This window comes from Geotrypetes seraphini, chromosome 11 (genome assembly GCF_902459505.1).
Source record: "Geotrypetes seraphini chromosome 11, aGeoSer1.1, whole genome shotgun sequence".
Lineage (NCBI taxonomy): Eukaryota > Metazoa > Chordata > Amphibia > Gymnophiona > Dermophiidae > Geotrypetes > Geotrypetes seraphini.
In genome coordinates this window covers 4,793,466-4,817,041 of record NC_047094.1, presented here as the reverse complement: position 1 = coordinate 4,817,041, position 23,576 = coordinate 4,793,466, and the positions used below count along the sequence as shown (strand labels likewise).

Below are 23,576 nucleotides of genomic sequence, written 5' to 3'. Positions count from 1 at the left end.
ATCTGATTACTGTAAGAGCACAAGGAACATTTGGATGGTGACATGGGCAAGATTAGGATATATCAAATATAAAACGGCAAGTTTTTATAGTCAAGTATTAGTTGGAAATAATCACGTGGCCGGCAGACATTTCTGCCTACCTGATAGATTTATTACTGAGCTTGATCTTAAAACTGTCCCGTCTTTTCTCAAGGTTATAATCCTGCTTCACTTTCCTATCGAATTAAATTCTTCTTTGAATGATATGCTGGGAATTAGAAGGATCTTTCCCTCCAGAGAAACTCACTAGAATAACTGCAAACGTTTCAGGAAAGCCAGACAACTGTAGACTAGGGGGTCCTTTTATTAAGGCGCGTCTTAGTACACGCTAAATGTACGTGTTAGCGAGGGTTAGCATTTAGCGCCTGCTAAGACCCCGAGGTTTCCAGTTTCTGTGTCTTTTGATAAATGATTATTTATCCTCCGCCCTTATTCAGGGCGAGTTGCATATTAATGTACAAAATAAGACATAACATTTCTCCTACAAATCACATCAAAAACACGCTGTAACACAAATGACACACTTGCATCTAAACATCAAATTGCATATGACATACACATCGCATCAACAACGAACAGCATTTAAGGCCAAACCCTAAAATACATCAAAATACAAAATTGCCTAATGCACATAAGAACATAAGAAATGCCTTCGCCGGATCAGACCTTAGAGCCATCTAGTCCGGTGACCCGCACACGCGGAGGCTAAGCCAGGTGTTCCCTGATGAAGACCTTGTTTACCCGTGTCCCTCAATGTGATTTGCAAGAAGGTGTGCATCCAACTTGCCTTTGAATCCCAGAATGGCGGCCTCCGTCACCACCTCCTCCGGGAGAGCATTCCAAGCGTCCACCACTCGCTGTGTGAAACTGAACTTCCTGAGATTTGTCCTGGGCCTGTCGCCCCTCAGTTTCAGCTCATGACCTCTTGTCCGTGTCACATTGGACACATCAACAGCAAACATCATTATGCCAAATAGAACAGACCGGACCATCAAGCAGATGAAATTTTGAATTCAATAGAAATATGTGAACAATAAAAACACTCAAATTCAATTGAATATAATTTAATTACAGAATTTATTAACCATAGTATAAAAACAAATAAAAAAATTAATCAGACAACTAAGAAACGTGATAATATTATAAAAACAAAACAGAAAACACATCCAAACAAAGTATACACAACACAATTGAAAACCAGGAAAGTCCCCTCCCCCCCCCATCCACTTCACACTGACTAAAACACAGAAAAGCAGCTTCTGTTTGTCACTCCAGATCTCCGGGATAAGTCCAGAGAAAGCTTGTCCTGAATTTGAACTGAATGAAAAAGCTTTGGACCCAGGAAGCAAATTACTCTCTATGTCTGACTGACGCTGCCGCCTTAAGACACGAGAGTAGTTTGGCTGGATGCACAAGAAATGCTGCATTGTTTCCTTGAAAAATGGGATAAAACTGGGAGAACATTTTGCATATTAATAATTCTTTTTCTTTGAACTGACTTGCAGAATTTTATCTCTGTGCACATATCCTGCAGCACTGGTGACATGAATATGATGTGACTCCAATTTCCCCTGCTATAAAGAGCCAGTGGGTGAGAACACAACAGGGGATTGGCAGGATTAGTGAGAATACAGCTTAGACTGAGAAAAAAAAGGTGGGAGACCTGTAGGCAAATATTCTAAAAGATCACAGAATGTACCAATGATTGCATGTATTATTCAATACTAAAGAGTAAGATTTGTTATAGGATCAGACCTTTCAAAGCAGAGATAAACATTTACATTACATTAGTGTCTAAGGGAATTACAAAAGAATTGGTCTGGGCATACCCAGTGAGATTACAAGATAGAGAATTAGAAGAAGTTATTGGGGTCCGGAGATATATTGAGAATAACTTGGTTTTTAATTCTCTCCTGAAGGCTTTGTAGTTGGATGTTGTGATCAGTAGGTTGGAGAAATGTACATTTGGTTCACATCTTTCCAGTAATAGTTCACTAGGTATTTCCCGTCCCCAGAAAGCTCACACTCACGTTTACACCTGAGGTAATGGAGGTTCCATGACTTGCCCAAGATCACAAGAAGGGGCCGAGGGATTTGAACCTGGTCCTCTGTGCAGTATGTTGCTATTTGAACAGAACGTGTGTTTCAGACCAATCCAAAGAACTCGCCCAAACATCGGCCCTGCTCCTCTCCTTAACACAGTGGAGCTGGCTTAGCCAGGGGTTGATCCTAGACTGTTGGAGGCTGGTCAGCACTGGCTGAGGTGAACAAGTCAGGCTTCGCTGTGGTCCTCAGCATCGCTGTCTTGGTTACGGTACTGCACTTTGTCAGTATTTCCTGGACCTTTGGCCTCGGTGGCACTGTGGGTGTGTTTGGATTGGAGTCTGAGTCTGAAGAGCTAAGGGATGAATCGGAACCAGTCATTGACAAATTTTCATCAAAACCAGAATCCTTTCTTTCTTGAGGCCATGATGGTGGAAAGTTGCCCCTTTCCTTAGGGTTGGAAATATTGCCATGACTTGTAGAGGTCAATTTGATGTCTGACCTCTCCAGCGGAGAGGGTTTCCAGTCCACACTTAGGTTCCGACTACTTCCACCTCCAGCGCTCAGCTCCAAAGGCAGCGGTGGCCTGACCTCATTTTCCGCCAGGGCTGGTAGCTCATTCAAGGATTTTGATCTTTTTCTGCCCAAAGACTTCTTGGTTGTGGCGTTCCTTCCATTTCCACTGCTGCTGTGTGATGTATCTCCTTCAGATGTCCTCCTCTCAGGCAGCAGGTGGTCCTCCGCTGAGCTGCCGGTGGTCTTCTGCAGATTCAGTGTTGACCCATAGCTCCCTTTACTTAGAAGAACCTGGAATTTCTGGTATGGGTTTTTGTATGGCTTGAGATACATGGAAGGTATGTAGCCAGCTTTCCCATTATAGCTGAATCAAAGGGGAAAAAATGTATAAGCACATCTGTTTTTAGCATCGGCATGTAAGCCATCATATTTTATAAGAGAAAGGCTCCATTTCACCCCATCATTTCCACTGAGCAGGCCAATGCTCGTGGGTCAGTTGAGTTATGGCCAAACTGATGTGAGTGTTACCGAGCCAGCTCAGGTGCTTGGTCACTGCAGATAGGAGGTGGCCTATAGTTTAAACAGGTGAGACAAAAGGATAGCTTTATATCCCGTTCTCCCAAACGAGTTCAGAACGGGTAACAAGGATACATAAAGCATGGACAAACACATGATGAATTTACATGTGTACAGTAACATTAGATGTACAGAGTCAAGTTTAGCGTACAATTTGGTCTACTCACCAAGCCAGCCACCACCCGTTGTCTGATTTTTCCAGAACTACGAGAACAACGCCAACATTCACAGATAGCTCATCGGAATTCCTGGCCTCATAACCTTTCACTACACAGTAGAATGATCCTAGAGAAAGAGAAACCAGTCAATGCACCTTCCCTCCAATGGACGGTAACTTTCCAGAGTTTCCCGCCAAAGCATGCGCCCAGATCCTCTATGACCCTCAACGACAGGTCATGAAAAGAAATGTGAAGGTGTTTTCCATTGCATGAAGAAAAGTGGAGAGCAAAGTTTTCTGTTTCCCATGCATAAGAGAGATTTGCATATAATGGAAGTGACAGGCATGCAAATCTGCTCCATGCATATTCATTAGGGCTACCCTGAAAACCCGATTGGCCTGGTGGTCCTCCAGGACAGGATTGGGACCACTGTTATAGGAGATAAGCCGGGTACTTGCACTTTCCCCTAGTTCAGGGGTGTCGAAGTCGGTCCTCGAGGGCCAGAATCCAGTCGGATTTTCAGGATTTCCCCAATGAATATGCATGAGATCTATGTGCATGCACTGCTTTCAATGCATATTCATTGGGGAAATTCTGAAAACCCGACTGGATTGCGGCCCTCGAGGACCGACTTCGACACCTGTGCCCTAGTTCATTTCTGTGTAGCTAATAATTTGTACGGACTCTTCCCCAGGAACTTAGCCAAACCTCTTTGGAATTTCGCTTTGTTAGTCATCTTTACCACACCCTCCAGTAACAGACTGTACAACTTAAGTATGAAGGGCATGACTTGTGATTGGCTTGACTTGTGGACCAGGTAAAAGGGTAGGGGGACTTAATTAGGGTTGCCAGATTTTACTACAGTGTTCCCCTGCAAATTTGCAATTCGCTGACTCAGTTATTTGCGGTATTTTCTGACTGCCTCTTCTGGTCAGAAAATACAGGGAATGAATCCGCGAATCAGCCTTCTGCACAGCAGATTCCTCCTCCTCTCCCCTCCCCCCGGTCAGCCAATCAGCCTTCTACACAGCCGGTTCCCCCGGGTCAGCCAATCAGCCCTCTACACAGCTGATTTCTCCTTCTCTCCCCCCCCCCCCCCCCCCCCCGGAGCATACTGGGTATGATTTATTTTACCCGCTGGCACCCCAGCTGCCCTCTCCTGCCTTTTTACAGACTCAAAACCGCATTTGCATTTTTTTCAAAATTCGCGGGTGTTCCTGGAATGGAATTCCTGTGAATTTTTGGGGAGTACTGTATAGTAAAATCTGGACCCGTAGACCCACCTGCAGGCTTGCCCAGTTCCACCCAGCCCTGCCCCAAATCCTGTCCTGCCCCAGCCCCATCCCCCCACTGCCTGCTCTTGTCGGGCAGCAGGAGGCTTTTCAAAACCTGGACATGTCTGGGAAAATCCGAACGTCTGGTAATCCTAGACTTAATATACCACTTTTTTTGTGTGGTTACAATCAAAATGGTTTACATATTTTAGGGTGCTGAGGCAGTTGCACTAATCACTAAAATCAGGTAACTCTAGGCATAGGTACCAAGGACTTTGTGAGGGGGTGAGGAGTACTCTCACTGGTACTGCAATTACACCACTGGACAGCAGGGGGTGCTAGCTCAAGAGTCAGCATTGTTGTGCCTTCCAAGTGTGTCTGACTGATGAATATAGAGTAGAGAGTTGCGCAGGGACAGAAATCCCACCCATCCCCGCCCGCCCCGCCAGGATCCTCTCCGTCCCCACCCATCCCCATAAAAAACAGCAATTACTTCTGACAGGATCATCAATTCCACAGTTTCTTTTGTGTTTGCACTGCTGTTTTCCTTGTGGAATCTCTTTGGTGGAACCCTTTTTTTGTTTTTTGTTCAGGTAATTAACTTATAAACCCCCTCTTTTACTAAGGCTGACATGTCCATTATATTATATGGACGAACCCTGCTTCCAAAGCCTTCCATCCCCGTGGGAGTCCCGTGGGCCAGAGGGGGATCCCCGTGGGAGTCCCGTGGGCCAGAGGGGGATCCCCACGGGACCTCCACGGGATCCGCGGGATTCCCGCGATCCCCTTTCCCGTGCAGACTTCTAATATAGAGTAGAGTATCTGTTATCCGGCACCCACAGGGATTGGTGGATACCAGATCATTGTTTTTCTGGTTAACTGAAAGTCTGTTAGAAACCTTGTCTTAACCCAGTCTCAATTCCCCCTCCCCCATCCCTCCACCCGAAGCACCAGCGCATCAGTGGTCCAGAGCCCTTCTTCCTCACTTCCTCCCTCATGCCCTGAAGCGGCAGAAGCAGGCGGTAGTCCTAAGCCATGAACCCCCCTCGCTCTCTTTCTCTCTTCCTTACCTTACCCAAAGCGCAGTGGTCAGCAAGAGGCAGCCTCAAAACAGGCTGCTTACAGATAGCCTTAGCAGGGCCTTTCCTCTGGCCGCTGCACTTCAGGTAAGGAAGAGAAAGAGGGACCGAGGGAGACTGTGACTTCTGCCACTAAGGGGCTTGAGGGAGGGAGGCGGGTCAGGACCACTGCCACTGGTGCTACGGGAGACTGTTTTGTTGCCGGTTATGTGCGAGTCACAGTTAACTGAGACCCGGTTAACCGATACTCTACTGTATACAGGGGTTTTTTTAAATGAGAAATTCAAAGACTCCCCTCCCCCTCCGTGATTACTCTTCCCTTTCCTTTTTTCTTCTTTATCGTACTGTAACTTTATTCCCTTCTCCCACCTTCCCTACAAGTTCCTGTGTGTCAAGTCTGTCCTCTCCCCCCTCAAAAATGTTAGATTATATTTTGTTTTTTTTAACTTTGATTGTATTTGACTATTGTAAACTGTCTCCAGATACATGTGATGGACGGTATAACAAGTAACAATTAAACTTGGACACTTGGACCTAAGACAATCTGCTCGGGCACTTACAGACCACCACAGCGATGATTTCCATTCCTGTTTCAAAGCTCCCTAACCACCTGTTTGCTTTGTGCCACAGCACAAAGTATGAGACATCCACAGCCCTATCAACATCTACCTGGCCTCCCTAGGCAACCTTCTTCATAACCTCAAGCTCAAATTCTTCATTTATGCAGACGACATCACAATATCCATCCCACTCACCAACTTTTCACATGAAATACTCGACCACACTACAAACATTCTCAACCAGATCGAACTCTGGATGCTAGCATTCAGACTGAAACTAAACCCCGATAAATCTAAATTCTTCCTAGCCACCCCCAATGACAAAATCAAAGAAACTACAATTCAACTGAAAGGAATGACCTTCCCCCTCGAACCAACCTTAAAAATCCTGGGAGTCACGCTGGACAAAAATCTTTCCTTAGAAAATCACACCGACCTCGTCATCAGGAAAAGCTTCTCTGCACTTTGGAAACTTCGCACTATAAAAAAATACTTCAATGACACTTCCTTCCGCCTTCTTGTACAATCCTCCATCCTCAGCATTCTAGATTATTGCAACATCATATACCTTAACGCCACGAAGAAAACAACCAGGAGACTAAAAATAATCCAGAATACCGCCGTGAGCCTCATCTTTGGCCTAAAGAAATGGGAACACGTCACCCCATTCTACCACCAACTCCACTGGCTGCCTTTCGAGTCTAGAGTCCTTTACAAATTCGCATGCTTCTGTTACAGGGCTGTAAATGGTTCCTCACCAAGTTACATCAACCCTCACTTCAACCTCTACCGCACCAACAAGAAATCCCATCGTATTCAGCTGTTCGCCTTCCCCTCACCCAAACTTTGTCACTTCAAAAGATTCCTTGACAGAACTTTCGCCTTCCAAGCAGCCAAGCTGAATCCATGGCTAGCACAAATGATACTAGAGGCCCCCACTTACCTCGGGTTCAGAAAATCACTTAAAACTTACCTATTCAGCAAACAAGACCCGAATTGTTCCCCCCCTGACAATATCTCCCCCCCTCCCCAATCCGGCCCCCTTATGAGGCCTTCCCCCCTTTTTTCCCCACTTTCCTCATCCTCTGTCTAGTTCAAATAAAGCTGATAAATAATTGAAATTCTGTTACTCTGTAATTCTAATAACAAATCTGTAATTCTGACAAATAATTGTAAATCTGCCTGTCTATGCAGACCCTAATATAACTCGATGTAAACCGCCTTGAACTCGCATGGGTATGGCGGTATATAAGAATAAACTATTATTATTATTATTATTATTATCACATAGTTCTACCTACCTTCTTCTGGCTGACCAGGTTTGTCGAGATCCTCGCTGGTTTCTTCCTTCAGATAAGGAGCTGGAAACCAGGCCAACAGCCCGTCCCTATTCTCAACCAGCCACCAGCCTGCGGGTGGAATATTCAGGAATGCTAGTAAGTCTCAGGCATGCTACACTTTCATTACAGTTTAATTAGAATTTGAGTAACTCATAGGATACATAACACCCCAGACTTTATTGTACACATTCTAGTGCAGGGAGGAGCTGGGCTGTGTCTCCCCATGTTTCAGGCGCAGAAGAACTGGGAAAGCCCTGGGAAGGGTAAGAAAAACATGAGAAGTTCCCTCTCCAGTCCAGCCGCACACTTGACGGTAAACTTTTATGTATAAAGAAAAGGCGAACAGGGCAGTCACACTGCCCTGTTTACAAGGAAAATCAGTACTACTCGTATTTACATGTAAGAGTTCTCAGATCACATTAAAGCGGACGGAAAAAGACCGACTTGGGGCTAGATGCACTAACGATAGTGACTCGATCGCTGTTGGCCGATTCTATGACCAATTCTCCAGCAGCGATCGGTGCACTGTCAAGTCTGCATGCAAATGTGAGTGATTGACACATGCTCAGAGCCCTAACAGCAGTGACAGGGGAAGCAGCCTCCTGTCACTGCTGTTAGGGCTTCTGGGTTGTTGTTTTTTTTTTAAATGGCACAGATGTTGTGTGTGAAGCACAAGACACAAAACATAAAGGAAAATAAACTCCACCCCTCTCCCCCTGTATGATAGGCATTTAATTATTTATCTTCCCCAGTATGAAAGAAAGTAGCAAGTATGTTGAAACAGGTCTAGGCATGTTGTGATATGTCTCAAGGTTACTCATGTATAGTTGCGGCTCACTGCGAGTCTAACATTTCAAGAGACGGGACGTCAGGAGAGTCCTCGTGCGAATCAAGTTAGAAACTGCTAGATTTGGAGCACCGTTCAGTGATAAAATTTCTCACAAAAGAAGGGAAAAAGCCAAAGGAGATCAATGAATGCATGACTGCAGTTTATGGTGAGTCTAAGAAAGTCGAGGATTTAATTTTGTCAGATAGATGAATTAAGGTTTCACTAATAGCTGAAGAAATAGGCATCCTGGCAGGTCCAGTTTGGAAAAGAATTCATGAAAAGTTGGGCATGTCCAAGGTTAGTGCAAGATGGGTTCCAAGAATGTTGACGCCATGTCAGAAGGCCATGAGGAGAACTTGGAGATGCTCTGTGAAGACCAAGTGAAATTTTCATCATTTGGTGACTGGAGATGAGTCTTGGGTTTATCACAGAGATCTCAAGTCCAAATGGACTCAATGCAGTGGAAGCACAAGTCATCCCCCACCCCAAAAAAGTTCAAGACAGAAAAATCTGCAGGCAAAATCAAGGCAACTATCTTCTGGGATGATGAAGGACTTTTGCTCTGGAGTTCATGCCACACAAGACAACCATAACTGGGGAGAATTAGGCCAACGCAATGATCGCTTTGAAAAGACGAGGAAAACTCACAGTAGGCGTGCTGCTTGTTCATGACAATGCACCATGCACATGTCACGACAATCACAGACTGCCATTTGCGAATGTGGATTTCAGCAGCTGAACCATCCACCCTACAGTCCTGACCTTTCTCCCTCAAATTATTTCCTGTTCTGAGTTTTGAAGAAATCTCTCTGTGGACAGTGGTTTTCAAGTGATGAAGATGTCAAGGAAGCTGTGACGTCCTGGTTTAAAAGTTAAAGAGAAGAATTCTTTTCAAAGGGGTTAAAATTAGTGCAGAAAAAGTGGAAAAAGTGTATGGAGCTGTCAGGGATTATATTGGAAGTGGAGCATGGATCAGTCAGTGCGCAATAACCTTGGAAGTATCCATTTATAACTGCATGGAAAAGCCCTACCTGTGGTGTCCTTGAGCAGAACCTCCAGTATCTCATCCTGCATCACTCTGAAGGGTCGGTTCTTGGTGTCTTTTGTCTCATAGGCTTCAATACACAGGTACCTCTGGGACACGACGGGCTCTGACACGGGGGCGAGGGGCTCTGTGTTGACAGCTTTCTTTGTCCTGTCCCCAGCCTCTGACGACATTATCACAATACTGGAAACAAAATGTGTACATGTCTGTTAAATCTGTGAAATTCACAATAAAACTGGGAGCAGCATTTACAAGTTGGGCTTTTGAATAAAACAGAACCCAAACTGTTACTATTCAGAAAAAAGAATTATGTGTTTAAAGTTCATGTTAGAATGGATTAAATACAAATTCAGGAAAATCCTCTGTGTCCGGGAGTCTCCCAGTGTCGGCATCTTTTCACAAACATGAATTATCCCTTTAAAATGTACAGATTCAGGAAAACTTTCTGGGGAAGTCTCTGTACCTGTGTTCAAGGTTTCTCAGTCCCTGGGGGTCCCCGTATCTCTCCCCAGGAGTGCCCCCCATCTCTAGGAGAGGCTCCACCCATTTCACTCTACTGTGACCTTAAGATGTGGAAAGTGCTGGTGCTCAGCAGCAGAAAGTGTGGAGTTTAGTATCTTATTACAGTCTAGTCTTATAGTCCGTTACATTAACGGGTGCTAGAATATATGTGTGTGTGTCTGTCTTTATTTCTTTCTCTCTCTCTCTCCTTCTGTATTTCTGTCTTTCTTTTTCCTCGGCTGTCCACCCATTCTCCCTTCCTTTTACCTTCCCTGTGTCCACCACCACCCCTTTACTGCTCCCCTTATCCAGCAGCAGCCCTTCTCCCTTTTTTTAATCTCTCCCCTGCCCAGCAGCACCTCTTTCCTGTCCCCCTGTCCAGCAGAAGGCCTCCCTTCCTTTTTCTCCCCCCATCTCTTCCCCTGTCCATCAGCATCTCTTTCCTGCTCCCCCGTCCAGCAGTAGGCCTCCCTTCTTTTTTCTTCCCCCCTAGCACCTCTTTCCTGTTCCCCCGTCCAACAGTAGGCCTCCCTTCCTTTTTCTTCCCCCCCCCGTCTCTTCCCCTGTCCATCAGCACCTCTTTCCTGCTCCCCCGTCCAGCAGTAGGCCTCCCTTCCTTTTTCTTCCCCCCTAGCACCTCTTTCCTGTTCCCCCGTCCAGCAATAGGCCTCCCTTCCTTTTTCTACCTCCCGTCTCTTACCCTGTCCGGCAGCACCCCTTACCTCGAGTCTGCCCTCCGCCGACAGCCGCCTCAAGCCGCCGTGGCCTGCAGCCGCCAACAGTCCCCGCGCCGCCCGAAGCTGACATCCGCCTTGGGAGAGAGAGATGTGTGGAAGCGCGCATGCGCACTCCTACCTGCGGGGACCTACAGTGCACGGAAAACGGGAGCATGCAGGTAAGAGTGCGCATGCACGGCGTAGGCTTTTATTATATTAGATACACACCTGTCTTCTGGAAAAGAAGGATCCAGATCCCACGTCTGAGGCATGAAGAACTGGGTCACATTTGGACACTGTGAGATCTTGGTGTCGGTGCAAAGCAGCTTACACGAGTACATCTCCAGCAGCTGTAGTCGCTCTAGTAGACTTTGGGTAGTCTTCCTGAGTCTGAGGAACGCAGGGGCATCTGTGGAGTGAGAAAGATGTCTCAGACCACACAACAGTCAACACAGCACCAAACATGCTCAGCTGGACAGGAAGGAATGCTGTGAGGAAAAAAGGCGGGAAAGCAGAGGCTCATTTCATTTCTGTAGGGGCTTCCATCTGGTGTAGCACTTTCTGTTCTAGGACCTGCCTCGAGCAGCCAGTCCTGAAAGAACTTTTTTGACAGCCATACGCAATTCCCTTGTCATCTCTTTTGCTGAGGTCACCTTTTCTGCATTGGTGAGGGGTGTCCTGTGCTTCTATTTCCATATTTAGGACCCCCATCTCTGTATTTCGGTTGTTTATCTCCTGGTCCCCAGTCCCATCTTCTGTTCCCTAATACCTATCGTATGCCCATTGTCATGAAAAGGATCAGCAACGCTCAGATTTCATGGAAGGGCTGGATCGAAAGAATATTACTGTATTTTTGTTTAGGTTATTCTAGGGAAAATGTGAGTGGAAGGCATTCTAGGCCAGTGGTTCCTTAACCTGCCATGGTGACAGGCATGCAAATCTGTCTTATGCATATTCATTAGAGATATCTTGAAAACCCGACTGGCTAGGGATCCCCTAGGACAGGTTGAAGAATCAGTGATTTAGCCCAGTGGTTCCCATCAATGTCCTGAAGGTTTTCAGGATAGCCCTAATGAATATGCATGGAGCAGATTTGCATGCCTGTCACCTCCAATATATGCAGATCTCTCTCATGCATATTCAGTAGGGCTATTCTGAAAACCCTCCAGGACAAGGTTGGGGACCACTGTTCTATGTCATAAGGATAGATCTGTTCCAGTCAACCACTTACCTTTCAGCTTTGGGATAATGCATTCCGACTTCCTCAGGAACCCGGCTTCCAGCGGGAATTTTTTCCTCAGGTCTCGCTGATGCAAGAAACAGAGAAAAGATCAGTGAAGGGATAATTCTCAAGAGCCCAGGATATCTCCCTCATCCCGTTCTCTACTTACATCCAATTTCTTAAACTCTTCAAAGGTCCTGTAGATGAGGATGTTGTTGTGATCTGACCACAGCACAGACAGCATAAAGAGCTGTAAAATAGGGAAAAATTATGAGACCCCCCCCCAGTCCTTTAATGTCACAGAGACACCCTACCATCGCAACACGGCCTTCAGACTTCTGCTCCCAGCGAGATTTCTGAAAGTTCAGTGGATGCGGTGGACTGAACCATTTTGCTATAACCTTTTTGAGGACAAAGCCCCATAACTCCCAGCACGAGACCATTTCTATTGTAATATTGCTAGGAAAATAGTGCATTTAAAATCTGTGCATTTATGGAAACCTGTGGGCTTGTCATTCCTTACCCACATTTTTACAAAGGAAATCACTCAGGGCTTTACAAACTTTTCTGTTTTCCAAGACACTATATTTGAAACCTAGGTTTCAAAATCCTAATATCAGCTCTGTTAGCCCACCTCCCTTGGTGAAAGGCAGAAATATACATTTTCAGTGGTTTTTTTATGCAAATAAATTATCATTGTGTCATCTGCAAGGGGCCATATTAAGTAGAGCAGAGCATTCAGTGCGCCGGCCTGCGTTAAAAACCGCTATCGCGGTTTTGTAAAAGGGGGGATAAGTTAGGCGCATCTTAGAGAATCTGGCCCTAAAAGCTTTATTTCTCCATCTCAATCTTGGACCAAATTACAAAGACAGAATGTCAAATAATCTTTTAAATGAAGATCTAAGCGCCCGAGATGGCGCACACCGGTGAACTGCCCCTAATACGCAGGTTTTAGTGCGCTGAATAATTTAAATATCAAAACTATCCACTTAAGGAAACAGCATTCCCTAACCAGTAACCAAGGGAGTACGTAAAATGGAACAGAAGTAGGAAAATGAATAATTACGGAACTGTCGGTTTAACATTGTCTCAAAATGAATGTGACTGTTGGGCAGACTGGATGGACCTGACAGGCCTTTATCTGCCGTCATCTACCATGTTATGAAGGGTTGCTGAAAAGTTCTCAGCCCAGCCGTGAAGAGAATGATGTGGATAGGGTTTAAACAAGGTCAAAAACACAGATTCTCCTCTTTTACGAACGCATAGCGTGGGTTTTAGCACCGGCAGCGACGGTAACTGCTCTGACGCTCTGAGCACCGGAGCAGCTACCGCCGCTGCCAGCGCTAAAACCCGCACTAAGCGTTCGTAAAAGAGGGGGAGAATTTTGTTTCTGCAAATTGGCAAAATAATGTCAGAATTTAGGAAGTTGGTTGATTGGGCTGAGAACTTTTCAACACCCGCGCATACTGTATATTTTCTAAGAAGGGAACATGCTCTGTCCCATTTCTTCCCCCCCCCCCAAAAAAAAAAAAAAGAAATCTAGCTGCTGTATTTTGAAAGATCTGAAGTTGTTTCTGGATAGCCGGATAGCGTCTGGTTCTGTCCATGCTCCACGCACAAACCACCCTGGCGCTGTCCGGAGAGTGCCAAGGCGTTGAGAGGGAATGTTTAGAAACATAGAAACATAGAAATAGACGGCAGATAAGGGCCACGGCCCATCTAGTCTGCCCACCCTAATGACCCTCCCCTACCTTTCTCTGTGAATAGATCCCACGTGTCTATCCCATTTGGCCTTAAAATCAGGCACGCTGCTGGCCTCAATCACCTGTAGTGGAAGATTGTTCCAGCGATCAACCACTCTTTAGTGGCATTATCCGATTAATGCCTCTGAGTATTGCACTGGCCAGCACTTAATCCAGTTAGCGGCACCTAGATAAATGCCTTAGAATAAAAGCTGGTAAATGTTTACTGAGTCAAACATCTCAAGGTTCCCCAGTACGCTCTGTGCTCTCCTTAAGCTTAAAACTGGGATTTCATCCAAAATGCAAAATCTTTTTCCAGTTGTGCATCGAGATGGCTGGTCAAAAGTTATCGTTTCAGTTATGACTCATTTCTGTTTAAGTTTAGGTGGTGATCTCCCTTGAACAGTGCATAATTATCCAGCTGTCTTTAAGCACCAGCTTCAATATTTCTGAAATCCCAAGTAAAAACTATCTAGAAACCTGCAAAAGTCATGCAAAGCTGCCTCTTTCCTAAGTTTTCTTATCTTGAATCCAAGCCCGAGTATTCTTTTCTGGAAGAGAATTAGCTCCTACCTTGTGCCTGCGCTGCTGCAGGACTGCGAGGCCTCGCGCCCTCAGGGGGTACCATTCGCTGCAGCTCATCTTCCAATCAGCTCGGACTGATGGGTCTCACCTGGATCTCCCTCTTCTGCCTTTATGCACGAGAGGGAGGAGGAAGTCAGCCAATCACTCTCTCTTCACTTTCTCCTCCCAAGTCTCAGGGGGTGGGGAGTGCTGGATGGAGGATAACCTTGTTGATTTCAAAGCTTGCACTTCTGCTCCTGCTGTGGCGATAGGTCAGCCTGGACCAGGCCAGACTCCACTATACGAAGCATCCTGTCTTTGACACCTGGTCAGTCTGAGTCAGCCCTAAGCATCTCACACTTGCTACTGGGGAAATTCATCTCTTCGTACTCACTGAAATCTCTTAGCAGTTAATTAGGTGGACTGTCCCCTGGTCCATTTAGTCTTCCCTGTAAGATGGCTAGAATTTTACTATGCTGGTCTTTCTGCCATCTGTTCAGGGCCGCCATCAGAAATTTCTGGGCCCCTTACTGAGCAATCCTATTGGGCCCCCCACGCACCCCCCCCCCTTCTTCCATGGGCCGAATACACACATACTTTTCTCTGTCGCCGCACTCTTTGACCAAAAGATTTGTAAGCCTGAAACCACGTCAAGGTAGACTCTTTCAGCAGGGCCCTAACTGAACCTAAACTAAACTAATCTATACCTATCTATTCTAAACTAACATATGTCTAATACTGAACTAATAACAAACTAACAAACATCTGCATAATAAATAACTAATAAATAATAGTGCTAGTAGCTATAATTCACTTTTGAATGTAAAATCTCAGTTAAGGATTTCTTTTGACCTTTGTAGGCCAGAAGTAGATCACAATTGCACAATATTTTTTGTAACAAGTATTAAATGTGTTTTTATAAATACTGTAAGCTTAATAAATATATCAGAAAAAACTACACATCTGAGCGCATATCTAAACATACACATCTGTATGATCCCATCCTCCTCAGCTTGTCTATAGTTGCATCATGCATGTTAAAAATGTACAATATGTTGATATGTGCACCTTCCTTCCTTCCCATCCATCCTCCTCAGCCTGTCCTTACACATCCACAGCTGCATGTTAATGATGATGTATATGTTATGATGATAAATAAGTGCATATGAGCACATCATTAACATGCAGCTATGGATGAATATATAATGATGTTATGAGTGTGCACCTCTTCCTTCCCATCTTCCTCAGCATGTCACATACAGCATGTTACATTACAGACTTTGTGCAATGTAACATGCTGTATGTGACATGCTAAGGAGGACGGGAAGGAAGAGGTGCACACTCATAACATCATTATATATTCATGAATCAATCTGATAATCATCACCACCAGGCTGTGTGTGTGATGGGATGGAGGAAGAAAGGTGCCCGTCCCCACCAAAGCCCCACCCATCCCCATCCGTCCCCGCGAGGAATCCCTCCTTCCCCGCGAGGAATCCCCTCCGTCCCCGTGAGGAATCCCCTCCCGTCCCCACGAGGAATCCCCTCCGTCCCCGCCCGTCCCTATAAACTTCAGAAATAGTTATTTCATTTAATTATGCTACTGAATTAAAGGCTCTGGTAGAAACCCATTTACAAATAAGCAAAAAGACTTTATTAATTTGGAAATATTAATTGGGAAGAATACATACTTTGTAAACGGGTTTCTACCAGAGCCTCTAATGTTTATAAATTTTTATCAACACAGCTAATATACTACTTTATCCTGAAGCAAAAAAAAAAAGAATTTTTTTCCTACCTTTGTTGCCTGGTTTCTGCTTTCCTCATGTTCTCATTTAATTCCTTCCATCCACTGTCTCTCTTCTTTCTGCGTCTTCCATTTGCTCTGTTACTGTGCCTCTCCCTTTCTCCCCCCTTCCAAATTGGTCTGGCACCCATCTTCTTCCCTCCGCTCCCCCCATAGTCTGGCATCTCTGTCTTCTTCCCTGCCAGTGTCTTCTCCCCACTCTCTCTTCCCCATTTCCTTTCAGCGTCCTTCTCCCCCCCCATCTTCCCCATGTCCTGTCAGCATCCTTCTCCCCCTCTGTCTTCCCCATTTGCTTTCAGTGTCCTTCTCTCCCCTATCTTCCCCATGTCCTTTTAGCGTCCTTCTCCCCCTCTGTCTTCCCCATATGCTTTCAGCGTCCTTCTCCCCCCTCTGTCTACCCCATGTGCTTTCAGCGTCCTTCTCCCCCCCTTTCTTCCCCATGCCCTTTCAGCGTCCTTCTCTCCCCATCTTCCCATGTCCTTTCAGTGTCCTTCTCCACCTCTTTGTCTTCCCCATGTCCTTTCAGGGTCCTTCTCCCCCCTCTGTCTTCCTCATGTGCTTTCAGCGTCCTTCTCCTCCCCCCCCTCCCGTCTTCCCCATGTCCTTTCAGCGTCCTTCTCCACCCCTTTGTCTTCCCCATGTCCTTTCAGCGTCCTTCTCCACCCCTTTGTCTTCCCCAGTGTTTTCAGCAGCCTTCTCCCCCCTCAGTTTTACCCATTTCCCTTAAGCGTCTTTTCTTCTCCACTCCACCTTTCCTCCCTTTCTCCCTCCCTGCCCCTTACCTTTGTGGCGCTTCCCCACCCGACCGACAACAGAACAGGCCCGGCCGACAAACCTCCCTGCCCTGTAGCCGCGAATCTAAATTACCTTCTTACAGCAGCTGGAGTATTGAAGCTGCTGTAAGAAGATAATTTAGATTCGTGGCTACAGGGCAGGGAGGTTTGTCGGCCGGGCCTGTTGTTGGTCGGGTGGGGAAGCGCCACAAGGCTAAGGAGACCTGACCTGCTGTGCACACCCCCCCCCCATGGCTGCAGCCGGGGCGGACCACCCCCCATGGCTGCACCCGGGGCGGACCACCCCCCCTTTGGTACGCCACTGCCTTTTCCCTACCAGCCCTGCCGCAAGCAGCCGACCGGAAGTCTTCCCGATGTCAGCGCTGACTTCGGAGGAAGGGAGGGCTTTGCTTAAGCCCTCCCTCCGACGTCAGCACTGACATCGGGAAGACTTTCGTTCGGCTGTGTGCTGCGGCAGGGCAGGTAAGGAGAAGTAGAGGAGACTATGCTTGAGACCCTGGGGAAGCCTGGGCCCCCTGTCAGCTCCGGGCCTCTGAATGCAGGACTGGTAGTACTGCCCTGATGGCGGCCCTGCATCTGTTACTATATACCCATTCCAATCCATTCCATTCCTAATTTTGTGGACCATTATCATGTCTCGCAAGACTGGCTCAGTGGCTCAATCTATGGACCAGGTGAAGCCCTGGCCCAGGGCAACAAAATCCCAGTCTGGGTTACCTTCAAACTGCTAGAGGGATAGATGCTGGACTGGGATATGGGCACCTTATATCACCAGTGCCTCACCTGGTCCAGCAGAAGAGGAAGACTTGAGGGGGGGGAGGGGGGGGAGAGATCAGATCACAGCAGGTATTATGCCCTAGTATACAACTCTGGTAAGACCTCATTTAAAATATTGTGTACAATTCTGAAGACCTTAAAAAGATACGAGGTACAAAAAGGATGGAGTTGGTCAAGAGAAAGGCTAATAAAATGGTTGATGGTCTTTGTCATAAAGCATATGGGGACAGACTTAAAGATCTCAATATATATACTTTGGAGGAAAGGTGGGAAAGGGGAGATATAGAAATGTTGAAATATCTACATGACACAAATGCACATGAGGTGAGTTTCTTTCATTTGAAAGGAAACTCTAGAGAGGGTTTAGAATGAGGTTGAGGTGATAGGTTCCGGAGTAATCTAAGAAATACATTTTTTACAGAAAGGGTGGTAGATGCATGGATTAGTCTCCCGGTAGAGGTGGTGAAGATAAAGACTGTGTCTGAATTCAAGAACGCGAGGGACAAACACGTGGAATCTTTTAGAGCAAGGAGGAGATTGTGGATGCTGTGGATGGGCAGACTGGATGGGCCATTTGGCCTTTATCTGCCATCATGTTTCTATAACCATAAAACTCTATGACCTCACAATGCAGGTGTAAAGATCCTTAGCCTATAGGAAGAGGAGATGCAAATGTTAAGAGCCTTAGCCAAAAGGGAGAGGAGGAGATAGTGGATGCTGCGGATGGGCCATTTGGCCTTTATCTGTCATCATGTCAGTGGTATACCTAGCATATGTGGCACCCAGGGCCCATCATTTTTTGACACCCGCCCCCCCATTTGTATGAAAAACATGATTTTTAGTAACAATCCACACGTCACACAAGAGTGTACCTAGGAAAAGGCAGCATCTTACATACTGCAGTGAGCAATACTTCAATAAACCCATTGTAAAACTAAACAAGCCAGTCTAGTACAGATCAATCCTACACAGTCAATCCTAACTGAAAACCATGTCTTTTCGAACACACAGAACACAGAAAACACCTTCACCTAGTATGTAATCACAAACTAACCCCTCCCCCTTTTACAAAACTGTAGTGTGCTTATTAGCCATGGTGGTAACAACTCAGATGCCAACGCTAAAAATCGCTCTACAGTTTTGTAAATGGGGAGACAGAATAAAAATATATAGACAAAGATTAAACTGAAGCATCAAGAAGCTGGACTCTGCGTACAATGCAACACCACAGAAACAGCAATGCATCTCCTCTAAAGCACAAAAAAAAAAATAATTTTTTTCTACCTTGTCTTCTCTGTTTTTTGTTTTCCTCATCTTTTTTGTCACTCTCTTCCTTTCATCCACGGTCTACCCTCTCTCTGCCCCTTCTATATGGCATCTTCTCTCCTTCTATTCACTTTCCAGAAACTTTATGCCTCCCTCTTCCATCTCTCCCTCACCCCCATGGCTGGCATTTCACTCTCTCCTCTCCCTTCCCCCCACTTCCATCAGCATCTGCCCCCTTTCTCACCCTTCACCACGCTTCCATACCAACCTGACCCCCTTTTTCACCCTTCACCACGCTTCCATACCACCCTGACCCCCTTTCTCACCCTTCACCACGCTTCCATACCACCCTGACCCCCTTTCTCACCCTTCACCACACTTCCATACCACCCTGACCCCTTTTCTCACCCTTCACCATGCTTCCATAACACCCTGACCCCCTTTTTCTCCTTCCACCACCCTGTTATGCTTCTTTCTCTCTCCATTGAAATCAGTAAGGTCCCGCGATGACTACTTCTGCTGCCTCTTCTCCGGAAGAGGTAAGTGACGTCGGAGGGGGGCTGGGCCGGCAGAGGCAAGGTCCCGCGATGACTGTGGCTGCCGGTCCACCCCCCTCTGACTTCACTTACCTCTTCTGAAGCAGCAGCAGCAAAAGTAGTCATCGCGGGACCTTCGTGCACTTCAGCATGGCTGCCGACTGCTCTGGAACAAACACGGCAGCCACGCTGAGGTGCCGTTTTCAGCAGCGCAGGAGCTTCCGGACCCGGCCGGCTGTGCACCCCCTTGGAGCATGCACCCAGGGCGGACCGCCCCTCCCCCCTTGGTACGCCACTGCATCATATGTTTCTATAACCATAAAGCTCTATGACCTCACAATGCAGGTGTAAAGAGCCTTAGCCTATAGGAAGAGGAGATGCAAATGTTAAGAGCCTTAGCCAATAGGGGAGGAAGAGAGAGTGGATGCTGTGGATGGGCCATTTAGCCTTTATCTGCTTTCATGTTTCTGTTTCTATGACATCATAATCACCAAGTAGAGCTAACAGCGAATCAGATTATATGTGATTCTCTTGTTAGATACTAGTTAGACTGCAATAAAGTGTGGGACAAGTATATGGGATCTCTTAGGAAGAGATGAAGATGGCGGATGCTGCAGATGGGTAGACTGGAGGGTCCATTTGGCCTTTATCTACCATCATGTTTCTATCTGTCAAGGCATGGCGGCATCAGAACTCATCTTCGATGGTCCATCTAACTGCTGAGCGCACTCAAGCCACCTTGATGTTTGAACAGTGCTGAGCTGGCAGCCCTGGCATGGGGCCTCGTGGTAATGTGGGTGCTGACAGAACTTGGGGGACGATGACGATGTAGTCACTTTTGTCATCACACTAAAGGCTCTTTCTCTAGCAAACACCAGCCACAGCCCAGCAATTTCCCTGTAAGAAAACCACAAGTGACCATGCCAGGTGGTCACTGGGTGATAGTGAAGGAATCATGAAACCTCTGTGTTTTGACAGAGATCTGTTTGATCTCTTGTTGCTCTGCTCTCTCCAGCTCACTTGAATCTACCCGATGACTCCATTTACACTTCCCCTCGCCCCCCAATTTTTTAAATCCTCTTACCTCAAACATACTCAGTTGGGTCATAACAGTGACTGTGTAGGGCTGAGATTCATGTGAACAGGTTCCTTTCATAACCTTAGCACCATAGGCATCAGAACGTGGGTGATCCATGGCCTCCCAATAATTGCCAGTAGGACATCTTGTGTGGCTCATAGCTTCCCACTGGGTGTCAAAGCCCCCCTCACCTCAAAAATTACAAGGAGGGTGCTGGCATGGCAGCAATTCTCCAGCGTTGCCAGGGTCGTCCCCTACACTGTTCTGCTGCAGTCCACCCCCCTGTGAAGCAACTTCCTGTTTCCAGTTGGGCGGACTGCAGCAAAGGAACCGTGCAGAGGAGGCTGTGGGCAGTGCTACAGAATCGCTGCTGCAAGAGACCCTCTTGTAGTTTTCATGGTGAGGGGGGCTTTGGAACTGGGTGGCGAGGGAGGGAAGAAGAAAGGAGAGGTGATAAATGGGAGGGAAAGAGAAGAGAGGAACAGGGGCCACCTGGATGGAGGGGAGGGTAAGAGAAGAGAGGGAAGAGAAAGTGTACATGGATGGAGGAGAGGGGAAGGGATGGAAAGGTTAGATAGATTTGAGATGGAGCTGGAAAAACGGAATATGAAAATCAGTGCCAAAGATGGATGTAGGGTAGAAAGTGAAGAGGACAGGAAAGAGTCAGCAAATGCATAAGGAGACCCTGGAAACAGAGTTAAGAGCACAGAGGGAACAAGATAATCAGAAAAACAAAATTGCCAGATAACAAAGGTAGGAAAAATGTTTTAATTTTCAATTTAGTGATTGAAATACATTTGTTGTTTTCATAGTTTGGACTGTTCATGAAGAAGTGCATTTCTTTCTAGTTCTCCTGTGGTGTACTCTGTGCAGAGTCTGGCATATTAGAGTTTTGTTTGTGTACAATGCTACTTAATATTTTTAGTTTGTGGGTTTGTATTTGAAAAGGATTTTTTTCTGTGGGAGCAGCATAGAGCATTCAGCGTGCTGGCCTGCGCTAAAAACCGCTTCCATGGTTTTGGTAAATGTTGCAGTGCATTCTTCTTAGAAACCTTCCAGCTTGCTGTTTCTGGGATCAGGGAGAGCTTCATTTGGGATAAAACCATCTAGTGGCTCTTAACATTCATTGATTAAGCGCAATTTGGATGTGGTCCTTCCAGCTCGATGTCACCTGTGGTCCACATGAACGAGAGGGTGGCACAGATGAGGAGATATCGGTGCCAGCAACCCAAAAACACATGCAGAACAATTCCAATAAATGTTAGACAGGCGGCCAGGTCCTGGACACCCCTGCCTCATTATCAAGGTCCCACAATGTGTCCACACCTCTCCTGTGAGAAATATGCTGGAGGGCAGGAGGTGGGATTAGGGACTTCTTGGGAGGTGGGAGGGAGGAAGCGGAAACAGGAGGGGAGGCTCACCTAGAGTTCCTAATTGTCTTGCACCAGCCTCTATTGGTGGGATGCATTTGCTAATTTGCATAGTAAAAAGACAGCAGATAAAGACCTGAATGGTCCATCCAGTCTGCCCTGTAATTATCCCCCTCTTTTACGAACGCGTAGCGTGGGTTTTAGCGTCCGCAGTTACAACCGCTACCGGCATTAAAACCACTGCTGCACGTTGGTAAAGGAAGGGGTAAGTGCATTACAATTTCATGATTAAATTAAAATGTTTTTTTTTCTTTTGTTATTTCTGGGGCAAAGACTTTAGAAGTCCAGACGGTACCACCTTTAGGTTCCAACTACTGGAGCTGCCGTCGAAGCTCACTCCAGCCTATTCAACCATCTCGTCTGCCCAGCACCAGCCTCAGTTCTTTAATTTATACCGTTCATTTACTAATTAAGAGATCCTCCGTGTTTATTCCATGCTTCTTTGAAGTCCTTTCCACCACCTCCCTTGGGAGGGTATGTCAGGCATAACCCACCCTCTCCGTGAAAAGAGATGGTTCTAACTGCTGTCTCAAAGGCCTCTGGTTCTGGACCCCCTTTGTAGGAAGGATCTGATTCACAGGACGTAACTCATCAACAAAGACTTGAATACACTTAAGCCATGAAGTACTGAACGTGGCTTGCAAATCAGACCTGGAGCTGGTCCGGTTAAAAGTGACGTGGTGAAGTGTTGAGAGGAACGGTTTATCTTTCATAGATAATACAAAATTGTGCAGAAGGTCAGACCCTTAACATAAGAATAGCCGCTGCTGGGTCAGACCAGTGGTCCATCATGCCCAGCAGTCCGCTCACGCGGCGGCCCTTTTGGTCAAAGACCACCACCCTAACTGAGACTAGCAATACCAGCTTATGTCCTTGTTCAGTAGGAACTTGTCTAACTTTGTCTTGAATCCCTGGAGGGTGTTTTCCCCTATAACAGTTTCCAGAAGAGCGTTCCAGTTCTCCACCAGTCTCTGGGTGAAGAAGAACTTCCTTACGTTTGTACGGAATCTATCCCCTTTCAACTTTAGAGAGTGCCCTCTCGTTCTCCCTACCTTGGAGAGGGTGAACAACCTGTCTTGATCTACTAAGTCTATTCCCTTCAGTACCTTGAATGTTTCGATCATGTCCCCTCTCAATCTTCTCTGTTCAAGGGAGAAGAAGGAGTTAACAAAATAGTTCCATTAATAGCTTCTCATTTACATTAGTGGTAATGTAATTCTTACTGAGGATTGTTAACCGAGTCGAGCTCCATTTTATGGAGATGATCTGGTCTACAAACTTAAGTTTTAGTTTAGTTTAGAACTAAACACAATACAAGAGTTCAATGGCAGAAGATGAAATGATGCCCCTCAAACAACCATTGCTAAAGGCCCCCAGAGCGAGAAGAGTCCACCCAGGATTACCTGAGAATGCCTGGAGGGGCCACTTGCAGTAAAAAAAAAGGCTCTGATCCTCTATGTGTAATTATATTTTCTTAAAAGAATGTAGAGCCTGCAGCAATCAACCATTCTTGACAAGTTACAATAAAAGACACAGTCATGTCATTAACATATAACAGTATCATTTAAAAATGAATAAAGTATAATATAATAATTTTATTTTTATATACTGCCAAAGCCAAAGTAGTTCGAGGCAGTTTACAATAAGAAGAGCTGGACAGTCAGCGAAAAAAAATAACAATGAA

General features: G+C 46.1%; 1 protein-coding gene across 2 annotated transcripts; it reads right to left on the bottom strand.

Moving 5' to 3' along the window:
* Positions 1-868: 868 nt before the first annotated feature.
* Positions 869-18,910, bottom strand: LOC117345713 (NADPH oxidase organizer 1-like). 2 transcript variants are annotated; one of them, XM_033914775.1, is made up of 8 exons: positions 18,867-18,910; positions 12,068-12,148; positions 11,908-11,983; positions 10,905-11,085; positions 9,446-9,642; positions 7,547-7,654; positions 3,342-3,459; positions 869-2,962 (listed from the first exon to the last, which is right to left on the bottom strand). In XM_033914775.1, the coding sequence occupies exons 1-8, from the start codon at positions 18,894-18,896 to the stop codon at positions 2,269-2,271; spliced, it is 1,485 nt and encodes a 494-aa protein (XP_033770666.1). In that variant the 5' UTR covers positions 18,897-18,910; the 3' UTR covers positions 869-2,268. The 2 variants fall into 2 exon arrangements, with proteins under 2 accessions (XP_033770666.1, XP_033770665.1); XM_033914774.1 differs by lacking the exon at positions 18,867-18,910 and adding an exon at positions 14,214-14,337.
* Between the last annotated feature and the right edge of the window lie 4,666 nt (positions 18,911-23,576).